The following is a 21,101-nucleotide window of genomic DNA, read 5'->3' on the forward strand; positions in this document are numbered from 1 at the left end:
GGCTAGTATCCTCCTTCAAGGAGCTCATTGTGCTGATTAGCAACCCCTAGGTAACCTGGAGAGCCTAAGGTAGAAGCTGGCAGACATTTCCTTCTTTCCCTTACAAGAACAGGCTAGGTAGGGCTTGGTAACGATGGGAAATAAACTCAGGTGTTTTTGTCTTTCCTCTATTGCTGGTTAATGACAGGGAACCTACTCCTTTGTAACCACCTTTCACCAACTCCCATGATCTTCCATCAACTTCTCAAGACATCTTTTTTGGGGGGCCTGACACACAATTGCCCCAATCAGATCAAGGCTCTTTCTGTTCATTATTCTTAAGGAAAAAGAGGAAAACAAGAATCCAAGTTGCCTCTGAAAGGCAATATTTTTCTGGTTTCCCCAGGGGACTCCAGAAGGCAAAGCTGGCTGTGCCTAGCCCCCAAGTAGCTGACACCCTGCTGCTGGAAGCCCAGCTTAGACCCAGGCTGCAGCTCTGGATGTGCAATCTCTCTGGGGGGCCCAGTCCCTACCAAAACCCACCACCCAGAGAACTTCCAGCAAGACAATAACACACCAGTGCTCCAAACAGTGCCAATATCACATTGATTCTTTTATTTTCTCTTTGTTTGCTTTTCCATGACAAGTGAAAAAATAATTTAACCCAGTGATATGTACAGAGGCTTGGTTACTTTTCTCAAGAACTTCCAGAAAGACCTCAGCCCCTTAAGATAGCAAAGAAGGATGACCTTCCCCATCTATACAAAACTCCACCTATAAAAGTCTCGCATGTAGAAAGGTTGGCTTTATTATGAGCATCACATTTTAGGAACAGGGAGAGGTCAGCAGGGGGGTGAAGGGATGTGCAGGGTGGGCTCCACACGCATCTGCAGGGGACATCCCCAGTGAGGAGGCTGTGACTGGTGGGGTTCAGGTGATCTGCAGCGGGGTCTCCAGCATCTCCATGAGGAAGGTATCGATGGGGGTGTCCCCAATGAGCTTGAAGAAGAAGAGGTGTTCCAGGCATTTCAGACCAATGGAGCGCAGAGCAGGGAGGCGCAACAGCAGCTTGGCAAACCTGCAGGGAAATCAGGGGGGCATGGCTACCAGGGAGAGCAGGCAGCAGGCAGCAGGGAGGATGTATGTGTGCGAGAAGACCTGGCAATGAGAATTGTGGGAGATTTCATCTTAGGGAGCCTCAGAATCAGGCGAAAAGGGCCAATTAGTCTTAAAGGAGAAGGGGGAACCTCTGACCTCTGGGGAATCTTGGGAAATCACCTCCCTCCATGTCATTCATGGTGGTGGAGGAGAATAAGGTGACTGGTGGTACCCTCAGGGCCAACACTTCCCTGTTGGTGACCCGCACATTCCCTGGGTTCCCCAGAGTTTCTGCTGAGATTAGCAGAAGCCATTGGAACAGGGCATGGTTTGTGGGTGTGCTGGGTCCCTGGCAGACACAATCACTAGATGAGCATGCTTGAGTACCTACTACTTGCCAGGCATCCCACCACAGGTTCTGAGGATACAAAAGTGACTCATCAGTCCTGATCCCAGGAGACCACTCTTCTCCACAGGGTGCAGTAGCTTTAGGCTACATGATCTCAGATTGCTCTATCAACATATTTTTTTTGTTTTCAATTTTGGTGTTTTGGTCAGTCATGAATTCAGGATCTGGGCATTGTCCCTAAGCTCTTTTTACTCAAAGCTAGCATTCTACCACTTCGAGCCACAGCTCTACTTCCAGTTTTCTGGTGGTTAATTGGAGATAAGAGTCTCCTGGACTTTCCTACCTGGGCTGGCTTTGAACTGTGATCCTCAGATCTCCACCTCCTGAGTAACTAGGATGACAGGCCTGAGCCACCAGCACCCAGCTATTTTCAATTTTTTAACCAGTTGTTACTCAGCTTCTTTGTCTGCACTTTCTATAAGTTTCAAAGAGATGGGAGAGGAAAGAAGGTCTGCTGCTGAAGGTCCTAACATCTATGTGGGGAGATAATCACACACTTGCATGCCCATGGACACGCACATTCTTGTGTCACCCTCCCATGCGCCTTACTTGTGTGCTATTCAGCCCCAGACACTCAACTCACTCTCATATACCCTCATACTTGTGCTTGCAACATGTCCTGGCTGCTTTTGCACATACATGTGTGTACACTCCCATGCAGACACACTCACACAGGGTTACATCATGAAGACACAGACTGGCACAAGCGTACACATATCCATGCTTCATACACTTTTCTATAGGTGAGGATGTTCATTGTGAGGTCCACGAAAGGAAGGGCAACCACCCTGGGGGAGAATTTGTCTATGTGTGCCCATTGTTAGACCCCAGCTTTGTGAAAGTCTTCACTTTGCCTGTATAGCTCTCTGCATCTCTCAAAATCCTTCCTAGTGTTATGAATGCTACTAGAGATCGTCATTCTACTCACAACCTTCAATAAAAAGTGCAGGGACCAAAGTCACATTAGTTTTCACACCTTACATCAGAGATTTCTGAGGAGACCAGGATCTTTACTGATAGTTGAACCATTAGTTCATTTAAAAAAATAGATATTGGAATTTCAGTGTGTGTACTTAGATATTCATGCCACATGACATTTCAAAATGTAACCATGGAAGAAAAACTTGACCACATACAAAAGTAGGAATCATTGTTTTTTTCTACATGGAAAAGTTGAAAGTCTATGCAAATGCTAACATAAAACTTCAAAGCATCTGGGCACCAATAGCTCATGCCTGTAATCCTAGCTACTCAGAAGCTGAGGTCTGAGGATCACAGTTCAAAGCCAACCTGGGCATGAAAGTGGAACAAAGAGGCTCAGGGACAGCATACAGGCTGTTCAAGCCCTAGAATTGGGCGGGGGGCGGGGGGAGGTAAGAGAAGGGAGACAAACAAACTTAATGATAAAGCACTAGGATGCATCTGAGCAATGCCACCTAGAGTGACACCTGTGGCCAAGGGACAGTTCCCAATGAAGGAAGCTGAGCTCCTGACCGCATTTTGCCATCCTACCAATCTGCCAATGAAGTAGTATACGGAATTCATCAAAGAAAAGGGCCTCCCTACAAAGTACAAAGTTAGAGCCAGGCATGTTGACTCACATCTGTATTTCCAGATACTCAGGTGGTATAAATCAAAAGGATTACTGTTTAAGGCCATCTCTGACCAAGAATTATCAAGACTCCATCTCAGCAAACAACCCAGGCATGCAAATTTGTAATCCTAGCTAGGCAAGAGACATATGTAGGAGGATAATGGTCTGAAGCTAGCTGGGGCAAAAGTGAGAGACCCATGTGAAAAATAGCTAAAGCAAAAAGGGCTAGAGGTGTGGTTCAGGTATTAAAGCAAATGTTCAAAGCCCAGTACTGACAAAAAAAAAAAAAAACCAATTATATATAAAGTGAAAAAGTAGAGCTGAAAAGATTGACTCTGAAAATGTTTTATTTTAACTATTCAAATGTCTGTGTTCCAATATGCAAAAATGCTAACTAACTTGATGTGTTCATCTCTTCGCTACCTGTCCTGGATTTCAGAATTAAGATCAGGGGAAGAAAGCATCCACTAATCTGCAGACTCATGGGACTGCCATTGCTTGCCTATATGTTGGCTGTACGGGAGACTCATGGCCTTTGAAGGTATTTGCCGTGTGTACAAGAGAATGTGTGTGAGTTGTGCACCCTGTTGACTTTTGATTTCTGCTTATTTTTCCTCCCCAAAGAGATTGACACCATGAATTGCATTTCCAGAGAATTTCCACTGAGTGGCAGCACTCCACCACTGAGAAAATGGCTTCACCTGGCAGCGTCAGGATTCACTATAACCAGTCTCTCCAAGCCAGAGGTGAGCAGCCTTCCTGGCTGGGTGACTGACCTGCCTGGGTGAGCCAAGTGCCTCTGAGCCTCCCACAAACTTGAGACACAGTAATCACCCTCTGTCCATGTTATGCTAGACAAGCCCAGGGATAGAGTACAGGGGCTGGGGTGCAGCTGTAGCGAAACATTTGGTTGTAATCCCCAGCATGACAAAACAAAAACCAAAACAAAGAAAATGGTTGCTGATTTTTTTTTCCTGTTTATAAGAAATGCTCTGCCAACTCCCTGAGCTTCAGCAATAAGGACTGGCATCTCCACCCAGCGTCAGGAGGAATCCCAGGCTCTGGCAGCCCTTCTTCAGAAAGAGTCAAATTCCAAAGATTTTTTTTAAAGTGATATGTAGAAACAGCCTAGAGGCCAATCACAGAGCAATGACTGAATACATAAAAATAAATCCACATTGCAAAGCTTTACAAAACTATGGAAAATGATTATGTATTTTTAATAAAATTCTTTGAATGTCTAAAGGATAAAAATACACCAAATTATATAATTTCATACATGTGCATACGTATTTTATGTATATATACATAGATACACCATATATACATATATATAAATATATATGCACACACATATATGCATATATATATGTATACATAGACACATAGGAAACTGGAACAAAATATACCCAAATATTATCAAATTTTATTATCTGGTTTTTAAGGAATGACTCTTGTTTTTCTACCAAAGCAGGCATTGCACTTATAAACAGGGATGGGGGATTGTTGCTTTAGTTTTCGTTTTACCTTTCTGAGGATCAAACCCTGGACCACATACTCACTGGGAAAATTCTTTACCACTGAGCCACATCTATTGGTAAAAACATTGAGTTTTATTTAAAGATGAATAGCCAGGACCTAGAACCACAATTCCAGAAAAAGCATAGTATGCTCTGCTTACAATACGTGCACTAGAAACCCATCTGATGTTGCTTTAAAGCTGGAAGATTCCAGAGAAAGTATCCAAACTAGGACTTTCAGGTACTGTGTTCTGCTGTCCAAAGGCCTTGATACCTGGTGCAGATGGAGAGACTGCCAGGTAGTTACTAAGCTCCCCTGGCTCCTTCCTCTTTGACCTCAGAGACACAATGCCTGTGACTAAGCTTCTGCCAATGGCAGAGAGTGAGTGATGAGGGCTGTTTAGGAACTATGTCTCCCTCCCATAGCCTAAAACCCCACTCCTGCCACCCCTGTCTGCTCCTCCATCTTTTCCTCCTCCATCACCTGGATACAAACCATAATGTGGCTCTGGGTCTTGACAGAACTACAAGAAGGAAGGAGTCTATGTCCCCGACTGACCATGTGGAAGAGAGCTGTGTCCTTGAAAATGATTGGCCACCCAAATTAATGAATGAGAAAGAAAACCTCTAATTATGCTAAATTACTGACTATTGTTAGGTCTATTATTACAGCTTAGCCTCTAATGCAGTAACCTGTTTACTCATTCATTGCACCAAAGAACTGAAACCCACTCAGCTTGGATTTCTTTACAGGCTCCAACATGGCCCAACTTCTTTCCAATACATTGATTTGTGATCCAGAACAAATAACGAAATGGAATTTAGACATCACAGAGGAATAAAAGTCACCATTGAGAATGTGCTGTAAAATTTATTCTGAAAGACAAAAAAACTAACGGTCTTTCAGTTTCACTTCTAGTTTTCTGGGATTGAAGACCACCTCATTTTAACTAGGGTCTGAAGGGAGGGAAAGTTTTTTGTTTAGTGCAACTTGCAAGGAAATAAACACCAGGAAGTGGATACTCTAAAGGAGTGGGGAAGGGTCAGGGGAACGTGGTAGATGAATGAAGAGGAGAAGAGGGGGAGAATGTATGGCCTAAAAAACTCAAGGAAAAAAAATCAAGAAAGTGAGGGAAGGGGTGGGTAGGGGAGGGATGGGGGAGAATGTTGAAAGGGGTGACATTGATCAAGATTTACTGTATTCATAAGCTACTTTGTACAACTACTTAAAGATTTAAAAAAAATTTAAAGAAAGGAAAAGAAACGAGATTTATATAAATGACTCCGGAGTAGCTAGATTGGTAAATAGATTAGCTAGGCCAGAGAGACAGATCCCTAGGAGTCTCCTGGCTCACAAAGCCTGCCCTACTGCATGGGATTTCCAAGGGGCACACCATACAGCAATGCGGTCATATCACACTGCTCTTTGAAATCATAGCTGGCCTGGTCCACATTTCACCTCCACCACAGACCAGATTTACCTTCTTACACTGGTCACTGCTCCTCGCTGAGCCTCTGTTGCTTGTTAGAATGGAGAAAGATTCTCACATTGACTATTGGTTTGCCTAATATTTAGAGTTGTATACTATAGACCCTCCTTATCACTGTACCCCTCCTGAAAAACTCATATGTAGGTTTTCATATATATATATGTATATATATATATACATATATGTATATATATATAGTGTGTGTGTGTGTATATACACACACACAGCTAAGGTAAAGTTTAATTTATAAATTAGACATAGTGAGAGATTAATAGCAGTAATAAGCAAATTTAAAAACAAACATCGAAACAATTGCAGCAATTAGTGTAATTTAAAGTCATTTAAAACTGATGAATTATTTATTTCTGGGACTTTCTATTTAATGTTTTCAGATTGTGTTTGACTGCTGGTAACAGAAACAACTAACTAAAAGTGAGCTGCAGAATCCAGGGATTCTGTGACTGTGAGCCCACAGATTTGGGGTTACTGGATTCTTCCTTGGTTACTACTTCAAGTGCTTATGCTGGAGCACTAAATCATGGAGTTAACATTCTTGTGTGTGTGTGTGTCTGTCTGTTTGTCTGTCCGTCTGTCTGTGCTGGTAGTAGGGCTTGAACTTAGGACCTTATACCCTAGCTTGGCTTCTTCACTCAGTGCTGGTGCTTAACCACTTGAGCCAAACCTTTACTTCTGCCTTCTTGGAGATAAAAGTCTCATGTACTTTTCTACCTAGGTTGGCTTGGAACCTTAATCCTCAGATCTCAACCTCCTGACTTGGTTAGGATTTTAGACGTGAGCCACCAGTGCCTGGCTTACTGCCTTGTTTAATAAGATCTATGTAACATCTAGAAACATCTAAACAGTGCCGGTTACACAGTAGGCTCCATAATAGGGAGGAGTCATTTCAGCTGTTATTATTACCCTCACAGTACTCTCTCACCTGCCTGGTTGTTCTGGATACTTCTGCTTGGTGTAGGCTTCCAGGGTAGCGTAAACCTTCTCCCGCAGAGTCTCCACCTCTGAAGGGTTGGATAGACCCTTGGCATCTGAAAAAGATTTCGTCTCTGGTTGGCAACTCAGTGGGACCTCCTCCACGGATGTCCCTACCATACTGGCCACCTCCCATAGTTAGGAGAGATCCGACTAGGGAGAATTGGGAAATCAACTTTTGGAGTAACACATTTCATTGTTAATAGTCAAGTGTGCCTGCCACCGTCTCCAAGGAGGAGAATTTTACTTTATTCATGCAGTTCTAGAAGTACTCTTGCCACACATTTCCTCAGTGTCTCCTGTGTGATGAGGTGAGCACAAAGAATGAATCTGCATGTGCCCTGCATCAAAGTCCTAACACTCCCTTCCTTCAGAAGACGCAGTATGGGCACAAGTTACTCTCCTAATTGTGAAGATGAGTCTTTCTGATCCATAGCAATATCTGATGAAGCTGATCACTTTTCCTTCTTGAAATCCATTCCCCCCTGAATGTCCAGAATGCCCTCTCTGGTCTCCCCATGTCTACTGAAGAACCTCTCTCAAGCTCCTTTGCAACTTTTCCTTGTCCCTCTGATTTCAAGAGTCAGCATGGCTGGGGGGGGGGGTCCTCAGTCCCTGCCCTCTTCTCTGCCATCCCTACTTTCTCCTCAGGTGACCTTACCTCCAGGCTCAGGAGTTTCCATGCCAGGAAGAGGCCATGGCTCTCACATCTCTATGTTCCTGGATTCTCCCGTGCAGCCCCTACTGCTTGTTATATATCTGCTGTCTGAGTATCTATCATCTCTGAATTTTGCTCAAACACAGTATCATGATTCATTCGCCCACGGTTAGAACTTGCTTTCCCTGGAGTATTCCCAATCTCAGTAAATGAGGACTCCATTTGCCCAATGGTTCAGGGAAGAAAACAATCCTGAGTTATGTTTGACCCCTACTTTTCTTTCACAGCCTACATCAATTAGCAGATCCATTAGCAGATCCCTGTGGCTTTGCCTAGAAATATACCCAGCATCTGACCACTTTCTACCACCTCCTTCACTACCATGGTGCTCACTGTTATTTTTCTTCTTCCCCAGCTGCCTCCAACTATGCATACTTCATGCTTGGCTCAGACAGTTTCAAGACCACTCTAGAGTAAATGCCATTACAGGTTGACACTTGGGGCTGGAAGTGTGGCTCCAGTGGTAGCCCATTTGTAAGTCTCTGAGTTCAAACCCCAGTCTCACCAAAAATAAAGAGTGATCTCTTCTGGATTTCTGGTCTTGCTTGCTCTCTCTATCTCTCTTAGCCAAACAAGAGAGCCAAAAAAAATTGTCAGAACCCTGGAGGCCAGTTTTGGAGGAGGGATAAACAAAATCACCTGGGTTAAACAGCACGATGGCTCGCAGGCAGCCCAGCTCCGACTTATCCATCTGCATGTCTTTCATCTTGGAAACCAGCTCAGTTAGAACTCTGTTCACACACACACACAAAAAAAAAAAAAACAGGGACAGGTAGGGAGAGAAGCATAAATTCCAAGAAATGGGCCAACAAATGGATTTTACTGACACTTGCTATGGAACCACCCCACTTTCCAGATGGTGCTTCAGGTATTAGGGTACAGACAGGAATAAGACGCAGCCCTCATCTCAAGGAGCGTGCACAGATACAAGAGCAAAGCCCGGTGAAAGAACTGCCATGAGCCAAGTTCAAGGGCACAGTAAGGAGGAAGCAATGCACTGCAAGCAGGAGACAAAATGGCACCTTGGAAGACATGGAAATGAGAAATGCAATGGACAATGCAAGGCTAGTACACTGAAAGTCTACAAGAACCACAGGGAGACAATATTCAGCAATAGGGCAAGTTTTAAAGATCATGTTGGAAGCCAGTATGAGAAAAAACAGGGAAGAAGTAGACATCCCTTACATGGTCATGAATGTGACCCCCAAAGGACCATTTATGATGGAGGAAGAAAGGACCCTGTGGCCTGGGAATTGGACAAACTATTTTCAACTTTCTCAGCTCTCCATTTTCTCACCTCCAACCACTAATCTACTCATTTTCCTTTGGCACCATTGAAAGCATGGAACCTCTGTCCAGGTGTCACTGTTTGATTGACAGGGGTGTAGTTCTGCTATAGACCTCCCCCAGGGGTTTACAGACTCCACTATAAACCTCAGCCTAGCTTGCACAATCTCTTGAAGATACATGTGGAATCTTTCTCTTATTCTTGTCCCCCAGGATAAGCATTTCATTTCCCTATCCCCAGTTTACTAGATCATGTCAATCATCCAGCCTCCTCTTTAGAAAAACAGGATCTTCCATTTTCCCACCAATGATACTGGCCTCTGACTGTATCCATTTTATTGTAGTCTCAGTCTTTCTTTTAATCCCTTTCTTCTTCCTCAAGTGTATGCTTCATGTGCTTAAGGGTCTCTACATAGTCATATGCATCTATTGAGGCTGCCTGTCCTCCATCCCAGTCTTTCTTACAGGTCTATGACCACATTTGAATTCATCCTCTCCCCCACCCCGACACACACACACACACACACACACACGCACACACACGCACACACACACACACACACACACTGAAAGCATAAGGGAGACACCTGTCAAAGATGGAGCCCACTCCAGCGCTGTGAGCACTGCTTCGATGGACATGGAGACCTGTGGCCAGCAGGATGCCATCCTGCACAGAGACTGAGCGGTGGGAGAAGGAGGCAATCAGCAGTTCATTCCACCCTGTGAGCAGAGAGAGCAGGCCTTGAGGGAAAACACCCACTTCATTCCTGCTTCATTATTCTCCATCCAAGGTATGTTTGTTAACTCATGGAATAAAGGCAGAATTGGAAATCGAAGGTGGTTAAGACCTTTGCTCAAGAAAACACAGAAACAAAGAAGAAACCTGACTTTGCTATCCATCTCCCAGTGTCTCTGATATAGACCAAAATGACAGCCTGAGGACAAGGACTTTTTCTTTTCCTCACCAGTCAACAAATACAGATTGAAATTTTGCCAGCTAATAGTTACTATATTAGCTGCCATGGTGGATAAAGTGAACACTCCCTGAAGCTCTGTCCCCAGGACCTGACAACCTAGTTTTCTTTCTTTGGTGTTACAGTAACACCCAGGGTGGTCAACAGCTTTCAGTCGATATCCAGTTGACTCAGCTAATGGGAATGAGTGAGTGAACTGGTCCCCACCGCTCAGCCAAGCTTCATGAAATTTCCCCAATGATGGAGAGGAGATATGGCTGATGTCAACAGACTGCATAGTGGCCCAGAAATGGGAGGCAAGAGAGAATGTAGCACATACAATCTTAAAATTGGACGAGATCTTGAAGTCTCTATAGGATAAGCTGAGAAAGTCTCTGGCTTTCTTATCTTACCTGTGAGATGGAACTCTATCCATTTGCCAATTTCGCTATGATAACAAAGCCCTGCTTTAAATTATCTTCAATGAAAATGATGTAAAAGTCTTTGAAAATTCAATGCAAATTATAATACAAAAGTGTCATGTTTGCATGGAAAGAATCCCACTCCTCCATGAACAAATAAAACAATGGCTTATTTGGCAATGAAAGATTTTTGGGGGAGGAGGGGGCCATCCAAACGTAAAGAGAGTACAAGTAAAATAAAAAACACCCTTCTTCAGAGAGAGTAATCATTGTTGACATGCTACACAGCTCAGCTGGGTTTCAGCTCAATTTAATTGCTTATTGTAGAATCCCAATGGCAATTTCAAAATGGCAGCATAGAGGATAGTTTCCAAGAACAAAAGAACCTGGTATGGTTTACCTGCCCGTAGCAGAATAACCTGGTCTTCCAAGGTGAGGTCAGAGAAATGAGGAATGCGCTTGGCCCATTCAACAAGGGTGAAAAGCTGCTTATCAGCAGCATGACATATGTTGGTAACAGGGTCATTTGTCTGAATAAAATGGAACAAACAATGGTGAGAGACAGATTCTAGGACTCCAGATACACTCTCCCCCCCCCCCCATCTCCAGCCCCAACCAAGAAATGGAAGACGGATGGAGCTCTAATCCCACATACTGAGTTCTCCATGTTCATGTCTCCATAGGATTCTGTCTTTGGTTCCACTGCAAGTTCGGCTTCTAGAATCCTCTCCACAGGCATGTCTTCATGGCCACCACTGGTACATTCTGCCTCACTCTCAGCTCGCTCCCGACTCCTCTGTCTTTCTTCTTGTACCGCTGATAGACAGCAGGACATACAGACATTACCAAAATGCCCAGGACAAGTGTGGGAAATTTAGTGACCCTACCTAAGCCTCAATTCCACTTGTGCACAATGGAATAATCAGAGTACAAAACATGGAATACTGTGATGGTGAGAAATGAAACAAGGAAAGCAATATGCTTATGCCTCCCCAGAATGATATGACTATTTAGTTCATACATTGCTAATGCATGGTGGAGACTGTGCTAAGTTTGCATTGTGAGGTTTCATAAACTTTCATTATAAACTCTCTCTGGAAGAACCAAACCTCCTGCTGTTCCTACATTCTCCCTCATTCTTCCTCTTTCTGGGACCTCTGATAAGTTGTAAGCATACAATAGTTTGAGAGCAAGCATGTTGCTGTAAAAGCTTCCTCTGTCAGATCCTATGTATCATCCTTGGTATTCACGTCCCATTAGGTCTGCCCCTCCTGTCCCAGCTCATCACAGCATTGCCTGATCCAACTTGTCAGGAAACATCTTCAGGGAGCTGGCTGTGGGGATTTAGTAAGTGAAGGGGCGGAGAGATGTCACCTAGATGACATTTCAGAATCAGCCACTGACTTTAAGAGTGGGGGAGGGCACACAGGCAAAGGTGTAGGCTGAATGACATCAGCCTCCCACAAACTTTGAGGTTTTCCTCGAGGTTCACTCTAGCTTAAAGAACCCTTAGGTCTGTATATTAGGATGAAAGGCAGTCCCTGGTCCCCAGGATTACCTTCCTACTACTGGACTCATTCCTATCATCTTAGAAGCCATGATTTCAGCTTAGGTGCAGCATCAGTAAGTAGAATTCCACATTAGAGCATAGATTTTATGTCCCAAGAGTGGAGCACATTCCACTATAAGCAGCTGACTAAACTGGAAGTCAGTGACAGCTCCTTCACTAGCACCTCCTCTCCCTTCCTACCTGCAGTCCACTCACAGAAAGCTCCTTTCACTCTTGGGTGGGGGTTGCGGGAAATGAAGCCACAGGGCTTCACAGGGACTGGAATTGCAATCATGCAAGTGACAGCATTGACCTCTCAAGGGCAGAGAAAGGTAGGACTAAAAGCCACTATCACCATCCTCTAGAGCCTCCACACAATGGCATTCTGAGGCTGGAAGGAATCAAAGGAACATAGGAAGGCCGAAAGGAAAGGAAGAAAGCAAAGAAGGAAGGAAACAAGATAGTAAGAAAAAGAAGAAACGAGAGAACAGAGAAGAGAAAAAAGCAAAGGGCATGTCCTTGCAGGGGCGGGGGACAAAGAAAACGTTTTCAAAATGTTGCTGTAAGCTGGATGCTGGTAGCTCATGCCTGTCCTACCTACTCAGGAGTCTGAGATCAGAGGATCCTGATTCAAAGCCAGACCAGACAGGAAAGTCTGAGACTCTTATCTCCAATTAGTCACAAAAAATACAAATAAGTCCACAAATGGTAAGTGCCAGCCTTGAGCACAGAAACTCAGGGACTATGTCCAGGCCCTGAGTCCAAGTCCCAAGACTGGCACAAAAAATTCTAATATTAAAAGTAAATTAATTGGGTTCTATTTTAAAAACAGGAGAAGCAAACTAAGTTAAGTTCCTGTGGTGGTTTTCAATTTCTTCTATAGGCTTGTCAAACTTGAGGAAAATAACCTTCAACCTTCAAAGAAAATAACAGCTTCAAGAAATTAGATTCTAATTCTTATTTTGCCATTAGTAGGGTGGACGTGGGCTATTCACTTTTCCTTTTTATTATAGAGCTTACTGTCATGAATGAGGAGATTCGTATCTGTTACTGACAGTCCTCTATGTAGGTATTACAATAGCCTACATTTATAAAGCTCTTTCTGTATCAGAAGTTATGCTCAACTCTTTATAAAAATGATCATATTTCAAAGTACATTTCCTTATCATATTTCATAGTTCCCTCTGGGGCATTTGACATCACAGAGCATCTGGGTAGCCTATTGCAGGCCAAGAGCTGAAGCATGATGAGGTGGATTCATAGACCCCGGCTGGCTGCCTCCCCAATCTACCTCTAAATATCCTGTGCTCCCTCTCAGGCTCTAGTCACATTGACAAAGACCATCCAGGTGGTAGAAGACAAAAAAAATCACACATGGACATGATAAATTAAACAGGACTCTAAACATTCACACAGTGAAACCAAAGGAGGATATTCTTAGGAGAGGATCACAAAGGCTCAATAATTATGTGCATATGATCATATAAAATGATATTTATCGAAACAAACTCCAAGAAATGAAAACAAAAGTTTTTTTTGTTATTTTGATTTTGGTTTTGGTTTGGGGATTTTTTTCCCTCCTTTGTTGCTGTTTTGATTTCTGTACCTTGTGTCTTGTATGTAAGTTTGTCTGATTTGGGGATGGTAAGGGGGAGCACAGAAACGGTGGGACAAAGGGTGAACTAATGCAGCAGTGATACTCACTAGACACTATGTTGAAAATGAATTATACAACCTGTGGGGAGAAAGAGTCAGGAGGGGAAAAACTGGGAGAATATGATGGAAGAGGTGACACTGTTTAAAAAAGAAATGTATTCATTACCCTATCTATGTAAGTGTAATCCCTCTGTACATCACCCTTACAATAATGATAATAATAATAATATCATCCAGGGCTCATAAGGATATGAATGCTGCTTATAAATGGTCTCCAAGACAACCTATTCTCTTCTCTTGAAACTGTACCTCTACAATGAGTGGTCATGACAGTAGCTTCTTCAGAATTTCTGAAGTGGTTTGGGATTTAGAGGGTCTCAGTTCTGTCCCAGTGCTGCCATTCATTTGCTATATAAACATTGGTAGACCTCCAGCCTCTCTGAACCTCTATTTCTTCTTTCAGGAAGTAGGTGTGTGATATCAAAGAAGAGAAAATGTTGATTATATATACTGAAAGAGTCGTGGTGTCCAGCTTATCAAATTCAGAACCTATCCAAATCCTAACTCCTGCTATTGGGATACATTCCAGGCTTTATCATTGTATATCTGAGAATTTTGTGGGTATTTTTGTCCTCAAGGAAAAGTCCAAAATGAGCCCCTGGTTCTGTACATCAAGGCCAGAAATGAGAGTGGCGAAACCGACGGGTTTCTCTGCACACAACTCCCATAGAAAGTTCTCTGAGTGCTTCTTTCCTCTCCTCTTTTTATAGCTTTTTTGGCATTACTGTGCTCCATGTTCTTTTAAAACATATAGAAGCAGAACCTGGGCCCAATTTCTTATCCAGGTATTAAATACTAGGTTTAAATATCAGTCTCTTAAATGAACCCTAAGATATGTATTCAAATGTTTTTTTTTCTTTCAAGTGATTGTTTCTAACACATAAGATTATTTCTTTGTTGCTTTGTATGTCCCTCCCCCATGGTATAACCCCTGCTTTCACTGTATTTGATGTTGGTATAATTTGGGGGGGGAGGGGAAAAACAAATCGTTTAAATAGGGATACAGGTGGATCCATTGCAACAATGAGATGTACAAGTCGTTATGTCAAAAACGAACTTTACAACTTTGGGGGGGGGAGGATTGACTGGGGGCTGGGGGGAGGATGGGAAGGGGAAACAAAGGAGTAGGCTGCAATGCTTGATAAGAAATGTACCCATTATCTTGCCCATGTAATTGTAACCCCTCTGTACAGTATTTTCACAATAAAAAAATAAATAAATGTAAAATTAAAAAAAATTTTAAATCAGTCTCTTACATTTCACATATCCCTGCTTGGCTAACGTTTTTTTTAGTAGTATTGGGATTTGAACTCACAGCTACATGCTTACTCAGTAAGACACTCTACCACTGAGCCACACATCCAATCTGTTTTGACCAGGTTAATTTTGAGATGGGGTCTCCCTCTTTCTAGGCATGTCTTTGGATCAAGATCTGCCTATTTTACTCTTCCTGTGGTAGATAGGACAATAGATGCCTGCCACCATGACTAGGTCTTGGTTGAGAAGGGATCTTTCAGACTTTTCTGCCCATGCTGGCCTTAAACCACAATCCTTTCAAACTCAGCCTCCAAAGTAGCTAGGATTACAGGTATGAGCCACTGATACTTATTGTTGTTGGTTTTCTTTTTTTCTTCTTCTTCTTTTTAATGAGAGAACCTTCAATGGACCTGTTGTTCACTCTGATCCTAACTGACCTGGGGAATATTCAGTTTGAGTTTTTACAGATGGAAGAGACTAGCTGAAAGAGAAGAAACTGTCTCTAAACAAGGCCATTTACCTTCCTTTAATTCAATTTTTTGTCAGTGGTAGGGCTTGAACTCTGGGCCTAGGCCCTGTCCCTGAGCTCTTCAGCTCAAGGCACTCTACCACTTGAGCCACAGCACCACTCCTGGTTTTCTGGTGGTTAATTGGAGATAAGAGTCTCACGGACTTTCCTGCCTGGCTAGCTTTGAACTGCAATCCTCAGATCTCAGCCTCCTGAGTAGCTAGGATTACAGGCGTGAGCCACTGGCACCCGGCCTTAATTCAATATTTTATGCTTAATAAAAATTGTTTTGTTTCTTGTTTTAGGTGAGCTTTTATTCTCAAGGTTAGCACTCTACCACTTGAGCCACGCCATCACTTCTGGCTTTTTACTGGTTAATTAGGGATAAGAGTCTCACAGACTTTCCTGCTGGTGCTGGCTCAAACTGTGATCTCAGCTCCTCCGCCCACCTTCTCCTCTCCCCGCCCTCCCCAGTAGCTAGGATTACAGGCCTGAGCCACCAGCTCCTGACTTGTTCTAGGAGGAATAACATAACTCTGCATCCATCATGTGCTTGCCGATGGGGGATGTGTCTTGTGGCCATTAACATCATGTATTGTGACAATCATGATGGAGAAGACTCTGAGAGATATTAATTCTATCTAGCCAGAAAGAAGTTTCCAATGTAATTATGATATTTCATAGTGTAAACTCTAACCTGCAAGATCATCAGCCCCTGTTATGATAAATATGACATAAGTACATGTTACTCAACAATGAATTAGTCATTTTTAGAAGCTTCATCCTGTCCTCCATCTCCTCCTCCTGTCCTTCCTCCTCAACCTCTTCTTCCTCCTCTACTTCTTTCTTCTTACACCTCTACTTCCTCCTCCTCATCCCTCACCTCTTCCTTCCTCTTGCCCCACTCCTCAGGTCTAGTTTTCTATCTTTCTTTGGGCCCTTCTTCAGTCACCATGCTTCTTTGTGGATGACATTCCCCTATACCTCAGGCTCAATGACCTTTACCATCACTGACTCTCACCGTAAACTCCCCTTTCTCCCAGCAAGCACCTCAGGGCTAACTCAACCCCTCTTCTCTGTTTTCAGGGATTTGACTGCCTTTTACTACAGTCTATTAAGATTCACCACTAACATCACAAACCTGCTCAAGTCTTCTAGTTAATTTACTGCCTGTGTCAGTTTATTTGTGTTACTTAAGGGAATGGCTTTTCCATCTTTAAAGATGAAACCAAAAGCACTTTCAGATTTGTTTTTCTCAGATACTCCAACACCCCTCTTAGCTACACTATAAATTAAGAGATGTAACACTGAAATGCACAAGGAGGGTGTCTGTGAATAAGACTAGGTTGTCAGACCTGGAAATGCCAATAGTCCTTAAACAACATGGAGGGAACCACAGAAGGAGACCAGAGGAGAAGGCCAGTCTAGCATTCTCTTAGCAGAGCAGAGTATGGCACTCGGAAACCTCAACTCTGAGACTTGCTGCCTAGTGATTGGGAAAAAATGACAAAAAAGGAGAGGGCCCAGTAATGGGGCCCAGTGTCTGGAGGCAGTGATGAGGGGGTACCTCTTGCATTCTGTGCTCCAGAGATAGATCTTTCCTTGAAAAATCATGGTACCCAAGGCATCCCAACCTCCCATCAGGCCTCTCCCTTCCCTGCAGTCCAATGCAGTGAGGCTTTTTCCTATACAGTGTAACTGGCTCTCCCTTGAGCCCACACTTGACAGGTGTCTTGTCTTACCTTCCCGCTTCATGCCCATGACAAGGCACTTCTGATAGCGACAGTATTGGCAGCGGTTGCGCTGGCGCTTGTCGATGAGGCAATCTTTATTATCCCGACAGGTGTAGATCAGATCTTTCCTTATGGTTCTCTTGAAGAACCCTTTGCAACCCTCACAGCTGTATACCCCGTAGTGCTTTCCTGGGTAAAAGAAAAGAACATTCCATAAGTGGTTCAGTTTCTCTGGATCTGTCATTCAAACAATCCTTTGATTCTCCTCTCCTCCTCCCCCAGGAAATAGGTACATGCCCTGGGTCCTGGTATAGACTGAAAATATTAATTAGCAAAGGAATGCAAGGAGAGATCACAGAAACCAAGCTAAGACAGTAAATATACATCTCTTTGGGTCTTTCTCCAACTCCACACAACATCATCAGAGAATTCCTGACCTAAGATTTTATTTACATTATTTTCATCAAGATAACCCTCAGACTTGGCCTAAGCAAATGCCCTACCTCAATTCAAGATCTTAGTGTAACCAGGCATTATCAGTGGCTCATGCCTACATTCCTACCTACTCAAGAGGCTGAGATCTGAGGATTGTAATTTGAGCTAGCCCAGGCAGGAAAGTCTGTGAGATTCTTAGTGCCAACTAACCAACAAAAGGCTAGACATGGAGCTCAAGTAGTAGAACACCAGCCTTGACCAAAAAAAGCTAAAGAACACACACAGGCCCCGAGTTCAAGTCCCAGTATTGGCACACACACAAAAAACGTTAGTGTATATGAATTTAAAAAAATGTTTTCTTATCATATATTACCTAACAGGAAAAATGCTTAAGTTTAACTAATGTTTCTCTAAAATTGAGGTGGAGATCTTAGGAAATACACTTAAAATTATTATCCTTCACCATAAATTATGAGCAGCATCCTGACTTAAGAATTTTTAAGTGCGATTGCCTGTTGATGAAACAAATTAGTACATGATCTTATAACATAATATGATACCTGATATTGAGATAGGATATAAAGGTGTGATAGAAGGCATTTTTTCTTTATCTCGAATAATTTGCATTGCTTTTATGACCTGCAACTACCCCAAGCAGAAATGATTAATGACAGGAGAGCCAACATGCAACCCTCGACTCCCAGCGCTAGGTATCATGATTCAATCTCAGTACTCTAAGCAAAACTGTATGCAAGGGCTGGGAAGGTGGCTCAGTGGTAGAGTGCTTGCCTTGCATGCCTGAGGCCCTGGGTTCGATTCCTCAGCACCACATAAGCAAAAAGAAAAAAGCCGGAAGTGGCGCTGTGGCTCAAGTGGTAGAGCACTAGCCTTGAGCTGAAGAGCTGAGGGACAGCGCCCAGGCCCAGAGTTCAGACCCCACGACTGGACCCCCACCAAAAAAATTTTAAAAACAAAAAACAAACAAAAAAAACTGTATGCAAGGTGGCTGTGCTCAGTTAATTGAAATTATAGAACTAAAAAAATACATAAGAAGATCTTTTAAAATGTATTTTGGATTATATGGGACTATAAACATTCCACGGTGAGACCTAAGGAAGCTATTCTTAGGAAAGGATCAAAAAGGCTCAATACCTTTGTGCATATGATCTGCTAGAATAATGTTTATCAAAATAAAAAATGTATTTAGGTTTGATTTTTATATATGAATAAAATGTGTTGCTATTTAGGCACAGAGCTGACATGACTTTCTAATCTATTTCATTTAGATTGATAGCAAAATGCACTGAAGTCTCTGAGAAATGGCAAATGTAGCTATCTGTACCTTAGAGCTTACATTTCCGAGGAGGCCACTCTATGATGAAATAGTGGCTAGAGATAGCCTGACTGATAAAAAAGCTAGCCTGTACCTAATGAGTGAATACACTAATTTCCTGAATTTACTGTGAAGATAAATATGGAATTGTTATCTTGGGCCCAAAGAACTTAATGCTCTCAGCTCTGAAATATTTGATGCTGACAACTTGTCGAATGTATAACTCAGTCATTTCATGGCTTTGCTACAGATGTATGACCCTATCACACCTTCATCTAGAATAACTGTGGCAGAGAATTATGTTTTGCTAGGCACCATTCTATTATGGTAAGATTTGACAAGATTAGTAATGACTTTGTGGGAACAAGCAAACATTGGCCATGAAGATAAGTTCCAGGTATCTGGAATTTCCAATGGAAGAACCAGTTTTTGTTGTTGTTGTTGGTGGTGGTTGTGGGCTTGAACTCAGGGCCAAGGTGCTATTCCTGAGCCTCTTTGTGCTCAAGGCTATCACTCTATCACAGTGCCACTTCTGGCTTTTTTGAGTGGTTCATTGGAGATAAGAGTCTCAAGGGTCTTTTCTCCCTAGGCTGGCTTTGAACCACAATCTTCAGATCTCAGCCTCCTGAGTAGCTATGTGAGCCACTGGTGCCTGGCTTTTGTAGCAGTTTTAATGATAATTAGAGAGTGAGTCAGCCATCATGGACAGCTACAGAAAAGAATCCTTTCCTCTTCCTCCTCCACCTCCTCCTTGACTTTCTCCTCTTCCTCTTCATTTTCTTTTCCTTTTTTCTTCTTTTCTCCTCCCCTTCTTTCTCCAGTAGCTTGTTGTGTAGCCCAGGCTGGATTCAAATTCATGAACCTCCTGTCTTTGCCTCCTAAGTTCTAGGATCACAAGCATGCATCACTATGCCCGGCCTTCTTATTCTTCAAATAATCAAAATCAGAGATTCAAATGTTTAAAACTGGCAAAGAAGGGGGGAATAAGGAGAGGAAAAACTGTAGAGGAAGGGAGGGTCAAAAGAAGCTGAAAGAAGATAAATCAGTGAAAACATCTTTGTACTGATAAAAGAATATTAAAATTTTATAATGTTGTTAAAGAAGATATGGTGAAGGGTTTATCTTGGGGATGTTATGGGTAAATTTTCACTTTTCCTTTGTACCTTAGTGGTGCTCCCAAATTTTTATTGTTTTCTTTTCATAAATATTCAGTATATTTTATAATTATAAAAATACTTTCAGTTTCTTTGGGTCTGGCTTACTTCACTTAATATAATTTTTTCCAAGTCTTTTGATTTCCTTCTGAATGGGCAATGCCATTCTTTCTGATGGAAGCATAGAATTCTTGATCCATTCATCCACTGAGGGGCATCAGGGTTGATTCTACATCTTAGCTATGGTAAACAATGCTGCAATGAACATGGTTGTGCTAGTGGCTTTAGTATAGCCTGGTTTGTGGTCATTTGGATAAATGCTAGGTCATAGGGAGATCTATGTTTGATCTTTTTGTTGTTGTTGTTGTTGTTACAGGGCTTGAATTCTGGGCCTGGGCACTGTCCTTGAGCTCTTCAGCTCAAGGCGAGTGCTCTACCACTTGAGCCAGAGTACCACTTCCAGTTTTCTGGTGGTAGGATCTAATGAACTTTCCTCCTGGATTGGCTTTGAACAACGATCCTCAGATCTCAGCCTCCTGAGTAGCTAGGGTTACAGGCATGAGCTACCAGCACCCAGCTTATGTTTAGTCTTTTAAAGAACCTCCATACTGCTTTCCAGAGTGGTTGAACAAGTTTACATTACTACCAACAGTGTAGTAGTGTTCCCTTTTGGCTACAAGAAACATAGGCTGCATGGTTTCCCTCATTTGTAATAATTAGAATCTGCCTATAAATCTACAAGTAAACTCAATAGATAGTAAAAGACAAATAATTACTCTTGGATGTAATTAATTAAACAGCACTCAAAAACATGCACACAGTGAGACCAAAGAAGGGTATTCTTAAGAGGGGATCACAAGGACTCAATAACTATGTGCATATGACCATATAAAATGGTGCTTATTGAAATGAACTCCAAGAAATGGAAACAAGAGGTTTTTGTGGTTCTTTTTTTT

At 42.6% G+C, this 21,101-nt stretch overlaps 1 protein-coding gene across 2 annotated transcripts in view; it reads right to left on the reverse strand.

The window, feature by feature from the left end:
- Positions 1-568: 568 nt before the first annotated feature.
- The window catches only part of Rxrg (retinoid X receptor, gamma), a 43,925-nt gene continuing 23,392 nt past the window's right edge, over positions 569-21,101 (reverse strand). The window contains exons 4-10 of one of the 2 annotated variants that reach the window (XM_013021764.1): positions 17,233-17,412; positions 11,116-11,276; positions 10,861-10,990; positions 9,673-9,805; positions 8,438-8,529; positions 7,031-7,136; positions 569-1,057 (exon numbers count right to left, since the gene is read on the reverse strand). In XM_013021764.1, the coding sequence (XP_012877218.1) occupies positions 910-1,057; positions 7,031-7,136; positions 8,438-8,529; positions 9,673-9,805; positions 10,861-10,990; positions 11,116-11,276; positions 17,233-17,412 (950 nt within the window). In that variant the 3' untranslated portion in view covers positions 569-909. Of the gene's footprint in view, positions 1,058-7,030; positions 7,137-8,437; positions 8,530-9,672; positions 9,806-10,860; positions 10,991-11,091; positions 11,277-17,232; positions 17,413-21,101 lie in introns of both variants that reach the window. The other variant, XM_013021765.1, reaches the window with a different exon arrangement.

The sequence above is a fragment of the Dipodomys ordii genome, unplaced genomic scaffold (assembly GCF_000151885.1).
Source record: "Dipodomys ordii isolate 6190 unplaced genomic scaffold, Dord_2.0 Scaffold57, whole genome shotgun sequence".
NCBI lineage: Eukaryota > Metazoa > Chordata > Mammalia > Rodentia > Heteromyidae > Dipodomys > Dipodomys ordii.